General features: G+C 36.8%; 1 protein-coding gene across 1 annotated transcript in view; it reads left to right on the forward strand.

The window, feature by feature from the left end:
- The first annotated feature begins 1049 nt into the window (after positions 1 to 1049).
- Positions 1050 to 11268, forward strand: part of mybpc3 (myosin binding protein C3) — a 45392-nt gene continuing 35173 nt past the window's right edge. The window contains exons 1-4 of the mRNA XM_037247162.1: positions 1050 to 1262; positions 2901 to 3040; positions 4534 to 4612; positions 4997 to 5160. Coding sequence (XP_037103057.1) covers positions 5133 to 5160 — 28 coding nt within the window. The 5' untranslated portion in view covers positions 1050 to 1262; positions 2901 to 3040; positions 4534 to 4612; positions 4997 to 5132. The remainder of the gene's footprint in view (positions 1263 to 2900; positions 3041 to 4533; positions 4613 to 4996; positions 5161 to 11268) is intronic.

Below are 11268 nucleotides of genomic sequence, written 5' to 3' on the forward strand. Positions count from 1 at the left end.
TTAAAAGTAGATAACTGTTCATGATTTGGTGTGCAGTACTGAGATATGAAGATAAAACCAGCAGAAATAACACGATTCATATCTGCACTGAATCATCCTTGTCTGGCTTAAGCAACATGAAAAAAAGAGGAACTTGATTGTGCGGATGGATGGGGGTGACTGTCCTACTATATGGTATACATATCAATATGTGCATTTTCTATTTGTACAAGTTAAGTAAACAGTGAAGAGTGTGTTGAAATAAAGTCAATAATGTATTGGAACAGCAGTCTATGCTTGCCTCTTCATACACTCTTATCTTAATCTTTTTTAGTCTCGTGTGTATGAGTGATTGTGTTTGTCCATGTGCCTTGTGATTCACACTCGTCTAATAATATCCCACGGCCTTGGCTGAGGGTTGATGTCGAGGAGTCCAAAGAAAATGAGGAATCAGGAATAAGAAGTGAGAGAGCTGGATGTCCCCGACAACGCATGTCAGGCAACTGTTCCATTTCATTGTGAAACAAATAATGGCCACTGAAACCCCTGCTGCTGAGTGTCAGTCAACAACAACGGTCTTCCTTGTGTGCTGTCCTCCCACAGAAATGAAATACATTTACATTTGTAAAAATAACCATAGTTGAACTCGACGCTATTTTAGTCCATAAACCAAGTCAAGGACAAAGTGTCATCTTTATGGCAATTCAATTTCATTTGATGAAGAAGGTATGCTACTATTTAATACGGATTTTTTATTTTTTTTTACATGTAATTTCTTTCTTCTGTATTATTCATTCCGAGTTAATTTTATCATGAACTGGAAAAGATGTAGAATATCATAAAACTACATATTTTTTAAGTTCTTTTATCCAAACATATATGGTGCTTTCAGTAAATTCACAGTTGTGTTTCATTTCTTTCTTTCATCTTTTAAAAGTGTATGCCACAATTTAAAAAAAGAATATATACGTATACAATAAATATTTTGTTCAATACAGTTAACTGGTAGAGTCTCGGATCACTGTGGACTAAAACAACATGTTCTGTAGGAAGTTTGTCACCTTCTTGTTTTAATAAGGAAGAAGAAGAAATAGGAGAAGAAGCCTTATGGTACTCAACATAAATTGGCAGAATTAAGGAAGTTTTTAGTTCCCCTGCTAATTCAGAGATATATAGAAAGCTGCATTTTTCAACCACCTTTGGCAATTTGCTTCTCGTAGTTAACCAAGTGACTTTTATGGGAGCGTATTCACTGACCACTGGATGATTTACACAGCAAACTGGTAAGACCAAATAAGTTTTGCTTTTAAGGGCGACCGTGGGCGTTGCCTTTGAGGGACATGCTGATGATTTAGTATTACTGTCTATTCTATGGTCGAATATCACAAAGTGGTGACATATCTCTATACAAGTGGTGACCACTATATATTTGAAATACTATTTACCAAAGACCACATCTCCTGAGCTGTGTTTAACCCGCAGCTTAATCACTTTATGATCATTTACACTACTACCTCCGAGCTATTTTTAGTTCTTATTCTTGTTTCACTTGCATATCATCGTACTTTTAATGATTATTAACACCCAATTTGAGATAATATAAATGACAAATGCAGGTAGATTAAATTTAAAGTTGCTATGTAGAATGCATTGTTAAATTTGACAGAAAAAAATGGGTTACCTTAGAAGTCAAACACTGTATCATAATTAAAAATTAAAGGGCATTTTATTTAATTCACAAAGCACCATGGAGTCATTCAATCATTAGTGTCACATTGAGACAATTTTCAAGTGGGTTTAACTGCAGGTTTGATGTTGCTGGGCAAGCAGTGACAAAAGTATAAATATTTCTATGAATAAAATCTAATGCTAATGTGATGTTAAATCTGGCTTTTATATGCTTTCAACAAACAAAGAGGTTACTTTTCAACTGCATTTCTCAAGACACAATGTTGAGCGAAGGTGATTACGAAATATTAGCACTACCACAGAATTTTCAGAGTTTAGACATCAACCAGATCTCAGTCTGGCTAAACTGATGTTCTGCAGAGGAGGAGCGCAACACTTCCTGTTGCGACGTTGCCTGTATCCTGTTTTCCACAGTCAGTGGTCATGCGTGTCATTCCCCTATGCAAACTTGTGTGGGCACAATCTCGTGATCCTGTGCAGCAAGCTTCTGAAACTCCAACACGGGAGACTCCGAATGTCCGTGATAGAAACTGTTGATGTCAGCTACATGGGTTTTGCAATTTTGCAGTCAGTTGACAATTACAAAGTGACACTTTTAAGAGCCATTACTGCATAAAAGGCCTCAAATTCCTTGTGTACTCGAACTAGATTATCCATTTTGAGATTTTCTTAAAATCCATGAATATTGGGGATGTAAATTAGAGTCCTTGCAAAATGAAAATAAAAACATCTTATAAGTTTGACACACCAAAGAAATACCAATAGAAACAGTAGACATATATATCTATATCAGTATAGGATTTCTTTCCTGTTTAATTTTTAACTCTGTGTTGTCATCACATTGCAATTATAATTGCAATTGTTGTTATTACTACTAAAGGTCAAATGTTTTGACATTTTCAGATGAAAATGGTGATAATAGTAACCTATTTAAACCACGGTTGGTTAAAACGTATTCACAAGTAATTAGCAATACCCCTGTCAGCAAATTATTTGCAATCATAGGAACATTGTACTGCAAGAGTTTCTTTGACAAGCTAAGCCACCCTAATACTGACTATGACTAAGAATGATAGGCTGTCTTCATTTCTCAATGCAATGTCGCTTACGCTTGCAAAACTGACGTCTTTTTTATTTTGACAATCTGACTTTGTTTGAATTTGTTGCGGTGAAATGTAAAAACGCCAACACAGTCCTTCTGAAGTCAAATACTAACATTTTTGTGCCAACAGTAGCAGCTGCCTGAACCTTGATGGAAACTAATCAAACACAATCTATTGAGTTAGAATATGTTGTGTCATGTTCAAGCAGCAAACAATCCGACAAGCCACTTCTGGTAAGAGGGCCAAACTGTTAGACCCCACCATTAAAAGTAAGACATTTGAGTCTACATTTGTTGGCTGAGAGTTGAAAACAAAACAAAAAACTTAAGAAAAGACAATACAGACGGATGGATGAATAGATAGACATTCCTGTCACTAGATAATAGATAGGCATTCCTGTCACTTGCTGTGACGGACCAAATGTTCGTATCTGGAATTTGCTCGCTGCATATCATCATCACAATGAAGTACATGCTAAACGTGTGATAACCTTGACACCTCCACACTGGCCCCCACTCTTGTGGTAACACACAAGCTATTTTAACTGTTTGTATGGCGCAACAATCAGAGAGTTTAATCTTGATACTTGAAAACGGAGAAGTACGTATTTTACAGAACAAACCAGAAAATAATGCTTGGTCACAGCTACTGCTGCAGAGTTACAATCATGTCCGTGAGTAAGTTACAGTGTGTTTGAAAAACTGTAATCCATTATGCAAACTTTAAATGCCACATTTTGTGTTGAAGTTAAAGTCGAGGAAGAAGCTGAAGGTTCAATAACCTTGGATTATGAAAAAAACGCTTTGAGCATATATTAGGCCTATGTTGAACATCTTGTCAACAAATCGTGACACTTGCACAGATTGTAATGTAAATGAAATGTTTTGATGTCACTGAGCTTTGTGGAAGGTAACAAAGTGCTTTGCCTTCAATCAGGGGTGTCAAGCTCATTTTTGTCACAGGCCGCATCGTAGTAATGTCCTTCAGAGGGCCAGCATGACTGTCCTCCCTAATAAATTCATGAACAGTATAGGCTACACAACAAACTGATGAATAACTAGTTTTGAAATCACAGACTAGTAAAAACTCTTCGAATATTTTAAAAATATGAATGTAATAAAAATTGCTAGCAATATTTCTGTTTTTTTAAAAGTGAAGACAATTTCAGTACTGACACATGAAGTCAATTGACAATTTGTCTTCGCGGGCCACATAAAATGATGTGATCGGCCATATCCGGTCCCCGAGCCTTGAGTTTGACACCTATGCCTTAGATACTATACTATACTTAGATACTTAGGTAATATATTGTTCCAAGCCATTATTATAGTCACACTGAATAATAATGCTTTTCACATTATAGCTTTGTATTAATATTTTTTTAATTTACAGTACAACAGCATACAATGAATAGTTTGTAGCACACCTCGCTTTTGTACATTCGCACATTAGTAGACATATTAGTAGTTAGTAGTAGTAGTAGTAGTAGAAGTAGTAGTAGTGGTAGTAATAGTAGTAGTAGTCGTAGTAGTAGTACTAGCAGTTTTGTTTTCTTAATGTACATTTCTTTCAGATTGGTAGAACTGAGCACCAAATGTGTAACTACAATTTGATTTTTCTTTTGTCCTATTCTTTGTACATATAATTTTGATTATTGTCACACTCTGTTGGATGCTTTTTATTTTCTATTCTAATTATACAAAACGTGCTTTCTGTAAAACCCAATGTTTTATTTGTTTTTGCTTCCTCCCTTCTACAACAGAGAAAAAAACTAACGAGACATCCAACTCTTATTTGAAGTCAGGATCATCCTACCACTGTGACATGTACATCGATTTATTGTAAGACATTCATAGAACCAAATCCGAAAGAAAAGTTTCCAGTTCCTCATTTTGCTTTTATGCCGCTGTGGTTGTGCACTGCAGAAAACACATTACTAGGGAACATTACATTTAAGATATTGCTATGGATAAACTTGTATGATTTTACATTTAGTTAAAATTTGACTATTTAATGTGTTTGTGTGTTTTCTTATTACCGGTTACTACTTATTATCAGTGACATATTTTTTATTGGAAAACTGTATGTGTTTATTGAACCCTGTAAAGCACTGTGGATTATTTATTTTTTTTGCCTGAAATGATCTTGTGGTACTTGAAAAAATGTAACCTGTATGCTTTATAGAATGTTTCCAATTCTCTAAACTATAATGTTGGACTTTTCAGTTGTTTCTTTAGAGGGACTTATCAGCAGTTTTGTGCTGCAAAGTATGTCAGAAGCCATGATGACTCACATATGGAGCACCAACAGAAATCTTCCACGAGGTTGCTGTTATAGTGAGGCCATCATAATTCCCAAATTATGCAACCGAAGGTCCGCACAATATCAAGTATGTAACTGTATGTACCAATAAATTTGTTCCAAATTTATGATTGCAAAAAGATTTCCCTTTAAAAGCCAAACTGCTTCTCCATGCTTCATATATGAAATTTCTTCATAAAGGTGATAAAAATTGTACAAGTGAGCACATGCTAAAATAATCCATTCAGCTGACATCTGAGTCATGTCTAGATGCTGCTAAAAGTGTGACTATAGCAGTAGTGTTCCTTGGTGTGCAAGACATCATTTTAGTGAGGCTGTCGGTACATTTGAGAGGTTTCACAAACTTAGACGACATTCAACCAAGACATCCCAGGTTCGCCACACCAAACAATTGAATAAACAGTAATACTTTATTTTCTACAGTCAGAAACCTTCATCGGGGATGGCTATATCTTGGTCTAACCTGATTGTAGTATGTCACTTAATCACGTGGACATTGCCCCCACTCGCCTGTTATTTTGGAGTCATGGTCTCTTCACAGATGAATCCCAATTTACCCCGTACCGGACAGATGGCAGACAGCAGGTGTGGCATTGACTTGGCAAGGGTCTATACATAATTCCTGGAAGCTGCAAGAAATTTTTTTTTATGGAGGCCAGCATGTCCATAACCATAAAGGTGTTTTGTCAGAATAAATTATTCAAACCACAATTCCAATGACGACAGGGTGTTGTGTAAAATGTAAATCTTTCATACACCTTACTACCAGATGTGTTGAGGGAGGAGCAAGCCTATAATATAGCAATTCCCTGTAAAATCTGGCCAATACTGCATATTCTCCCATACTTTGGAGGTTGAAGTACATCAAGCACCCTGGAAAGATGAAATGTATATTGCCCTTTGGATACAATTGTAGTACATGTCACACATATTAATGGTAATACAAATAAAGGCCCATTTATAAAATGACACTGGTGAGTAAAATCTACTAAAGAAAACCTCTTAGAACCTGCTTTTTGTTTGGACGGAGATGGCATTTTGAGGGAATGAATACAAACAAATTTGAAACCACCCTCCAAAGTGGAAAGGTTATTAAACTTAAAACTCCAATTAGACCAGCTCAAGGCACATAGGGCACGTGACAAACATGTGCCAATACAGGGTAGTAGACAAACTTGTTTGATTATACCCATTCGTCGGCCCTTCAAGGAGCTCTGGCTGTTCTAATAACGCAACGGGAGTCTTTCCAACAATTTTACAGACAGTTTTTTAATTTTTTCGGTTTTCGCGGTGCAGGTCATCAGTGTAAAATGCAGAAACGAAGTGAGATTTTACGCATGCACACTTGCATACATGATGGACTTCCATAACTCCCATGAATACTCAATAAAATTCCACACACTTGCATGATCGTATGCACACATATTTTCTCTGATAAACGCGAAATGCAAAGTGAAGGTAAGACGCCACTTTTACGTCTTCTGTTCCGATTGTTTAGTTTAGTTTAGTTTAGTTTATTGTTTAGCACATATTATTATAACAAATAACAGTGCAGGGAGGGAGACGAAGCCTAGGGCTTGTAAGGAGCTCCACTCCTGTATAATCAAAGTGCACAACAAACAAAGTGCTGTGACATCAAATATTATTCAAGTGTTTAAGAAAGAAAAAAAATAATAATAATATATATATATATATATATAAATGAATAAACATCAATGAATAAACACAAGCATAACTAGCTAAATATTAAATCGTCATATTTATATATGCATATATACGAAAGTGAACGTATACATACATAAACAAATACACTATACAAAATGAGAAACAAGAGAAACAAAATTTGACACTTTAGTGATGTTGAAACAATCAAAAAACACCAGGTAAGAAAATAGCTGAGCGGAAGCAGAAGAACTGCAAACAGAAAATAACAAAACAAGGAAGAATCAGGGTATAAATAGTGGTTTAAGTTGATGTTCTTAGTATGGATCAGCTGAGTGCGGTGGAGTAATTTTGGACTGGTAGGATCATGAGTGGAGAAGGTGGTGTTTCAGGTGCTTTCTAAAAGCAACCTGTGAAGATATGGATCGAATATGGATTGGTAGCTCATTCCAGAGTGAGGGCCCTCTAAAATGGATATTGTATTGATGGCGTGATGTTCGACAGGACGGTGGGTGGAGATTGTCCCCCTGTCTTGTAGGATAAGAATGTAATTCCGATACAAATGCGAAGAAATTATGAAAAGTGGCTGGAAGACAGTGTTTCCTGTATATATATTTATGGGTGAGTAGACAGGTTTGATGAATATTTACTTTATCAATTGGCAGTAATGAATAGTTTCTAAACAATGGTGCCGATGGTTCATATCTATTTGAAAAAGAGATCATTTTTAGGAACTTCTTTTGTATGATGAGTAATTTGCTGAGGTATGTTGGATATGTAGCTGCCCAGACTATGTTGCAGTAATTGAGTAAAGGAAAGAGGAAACTATAATACAGAGTGAGATGAGCAGACGGATGGAGCAAGGGACAAACTTTTCGTAAGATACCTAGCGTTTTCATGGATCTTTTGCAAACCAAATCAATGTGTTCAGACCAGTTTAAGTGTTTATCTACTATAACTCCTAGGAATTTAGTGCTAGTAACTTGATGGATTTCGTTATTATTTATGTAAATTTTGGCCTGTTCTTTGGGGTAAGATTTATTTATATTGCAGAAGATCATGAAGTTACATTTGTTTATATTGAGTGACAACTTATTTATTTTGAACCATTTTGTAACAGCGTGCAACTCAGTATTCACACGTGCAATGAGGAAATTAAAATCCTCGTGGGTGGCAATGAGATTGGTATCATCCGCAAATAACAAAGGAAGAAAATTTGAACAAGACATGGAAAAATCATTTATGTACACCAAAAATAATAGAGGACCCAATATTGAGCCCTGCGGGACCCCAAATAGTATTTTAGATCTGTTGGAAGAACAACCGTTTATATATACATATTGTTCTCTGTTGGCGAGATAGTTTGTGAACCATTTCAGGGCAGAATCGTTCACTCCATATCTCTCTAGCTTAGCGATGAGGATCTTATGGTCGACAGTATCAAATGCTTTGCTTAAATCTAGAAAGACACCAAGAGCGAATTTCTTATTGTCAAGAGCCGTTGAGATGTGGTTGGCAAGCTGAAGCAGTGCATGCTCAGTAGAAAACTTTTTGCGGAAACCGTATTGATGTTTATAGAGAATATTGTTTGTTTCTAGGTGCTTTGCCAATCTTGAGTAAACCAGTTTTTCTAGAATCTTGGAGAAGCAAGGAAGTACGGATATAGGTCGATAATTACCATATTCATTAGTCTCACCAGCTTTGAAGATAGGAATGACTTTAGCAATTTTTAATTCTTGGGGTACAATGCCAAATTTTAAAGATAAGGAGAAAATGTGTGTTAGTGGAATTATTATTGAATGAATAATTTTCTTAATAAGTATGCTTCTGATCTCATCATGGCCAGGGGCCGAGTTTTTCAAGCTCATGACGATGTTGTAAACTTCCTCAACACTAGGAGGGTCAAGAATGGAGAGTGAAGGAAACTGCCCTTTAATAAGGCAACAGGGGCTTGTATCAGAGGTTGAGAAGCTAGATGCCAAGGTAGCGCCAACATTTACAAAGAAATCATTGAAACCATTAGAAATATCTATTGGGTTTGAATGAGCTCTATTCTTCCCCAGCATCTCATTTGGGGTCGATGTTTTTGATTTCTTGCGATGTAATAAATGGTTGATAAGATTCCACGTTGTTTTGATGTCACCGGAGGCTTGTGTAAATTTATCAGCATAGTAAGTTTGTTTGGTTTTCCTTAGTAAAGCTGTAAATCTGTTTTTATATTTCTTGTATGTTTCTATATTTATAGGGATGGGATTTGCAATAGATTTTCTATATAGTTTATTTTTTTTACGTGAAGATTTTTTTAGTTCATCCGTTATCCATGGTTTCCCCTTAGAGTTATTTTTACGACTAGAAGTTAAAGGAAAGGAGAACTCTAATGCATTTGTGAGTATTGTTAGAAGGGAGTGATAGGCTTTGTTGACATCTTGCAACAGGATAACCTCATCCCATGACACAGAGCTGATGATAGATATAAAAGATACCATGTTTTTCTCAGTAAATTTGCGGAATTTCATTTGATCTCCAATATGATCTTTGATTTCAGGACTACTATCATTGTGGATGAGATGGAAGACAGGTAGATGGTCGGATACATCACAGATCAAAAGGCCAGATGTTATCTTGTAGTCTAGAGAATTAAATAGGATATTGTCTATGAGAGTGGCCGTTGAGCTTGTGATCCTGGAGGGTTTGTTGATAAGAGGGAAAAAGTTTCTGGAATATAATGTATTAAGGAAGTCTGCTGTATGTGACTGCTTAGATTCAAGCAAATTAATATTATAGTCACCAAGTAAGACACATAATTTGTTTTCTTTGTTTATAATTTCTAGAGTAGAGTCGAGGGCTTCATTGAAGGTGATTTTATCAGAGTCTGGTGGTCTATATATACATCCAATTATCACATTTTTGTTGTTTATAAGTGAGCAAGAGGAGAGTTCTATAAACACAGATTCTACTACAGTCATGTCAAAATTGACACTTAAATCCTTTCTGGGAGAGAAATTTAAGTTATCAATCACATACAGTGAGACTCCTCCACCTTGCTTGTTTGGTCTACAGGAATGTATAGGAGTGTAGTGAGAGAGAGGATAGCTAGATGTATTATCAACCATCCAAGTTTCAGTAAGAGCTATTACTGAAAAAGAATGTGTTAAGGTTGATAAATAGGTTTTTAGACCATCATAATTTTTAGAGATACTCCGTACATTGAAGTGGACAGTGGAGAATACATTTGTTTGGCAGTGGCCAGGAGGAGTATTGCACAGTTTGTTAAACATATCTTCAGAAAAATATTCACATGACATTTCAACAGATTTTAAGGGAGTGTAATTTGTATCTGGGTTAAGGAAGGACTCATAGATACCAGCATTAGCATTCTCTAGGTCAAATGAATTAAATAGTAAAGAGTCAAGATTCGGTGGGACAGAAATTCCTGCATTTGTGAGAATGTCACTGGATGGCATGAAAAGTGTAGGGGAACTGTCTACCTGAGATGGATGTCCTCCCTGCCAGTCTCTGTTTGCCTTGTTGTACTTCGCTGTAATCCATTATTTTCGTCCGGAGGGTCCATAGGTACCAGTTAATGGTCATTAGTTCAGCCATTGTAAATGTTTGGTTCCCCCACCACCAGGCCACATTTCTTCAGTTCCTCCAGTTCACTCACAACGAGAGTTTTGACATCTTCTGGTGTTGCTCCGTTTGTTTTAATCCATATTTTACAGTTCCTGACCCACGTTGCGAGAATCTTGTTTTCCTTCTTCAGTTTGCGTGCGTTCCAGGCTATCTCAGCATTCTTCTTAGTGAGGTGCTCATTTAGGTAAACACCCGTTCCTTGTAGCTTCCTCCCTTGCTTCAAAAGATCCACTTTATGTTTCCTATTTGCGAACCGAATGATAATTTTCGGAGGATCCAGTGGTCGTTTTCGGTTTCTTGGGAGTGTGTGACAAGCGGCAATGTTTCCTTTCTGGAGTTCCATGTGCTTACTCTCGAAAAACTGTACTACCTGATCTTCGAGCGTTGACAGCTCGTCCGATGGAGAGTCATCTGTCGAGGGATCCGAAGGACCCGCCGCCCTGGCGTAGGAGCGGTGAGATGTTTTTAGACCCGTGATTATGAGGTCTTCTTGTCGGGAGTACTGCTCCAGTGCATCTACTCTCCGTTCAAGCGACAGGATTTTCTCGTCTTTCTCCTTCGATAAGTTCTTAAGCTCCGTTAGCTCAGACGTTAGCTGGAGCAGGGTGGCTTGCTGCTCTAAAAGTGTGGTAATGTCTTGCCGTATCAGGTCAATGGATGATTTAAGTTCATCGTAACCCTCATTTTTTTTGGAGGGCGGCATAGCGTAAAGTTCGAAAAAGTTAGGCTCTATAAAGTTCAGTTATCAAAACAATTCGGTCACCCGAAGTAGTGCAAAAGTTTCCCTCGTTTTCATTGTCATCAGGTAAATAAGACCTAAGATTTCCAGAAAGACCCAAAAAGTATTTCATTCTGAATTATTTTAGTTAGAGATGAAGCA

The sequence above is a fragment of the Syngnathus acus genome, chromosome 3 (genome assembly GCF_901709675.1).
Source record: "Syngnathus acus chromosome 3, fSynAcu1.2, whole genome shotgun sequence".
NCBI lineage: Eukaryota > Metazoa > Chordata > Actinopteri > Syngnathiformes > Syngnathidae > Syngnathus > Syngnathus acus.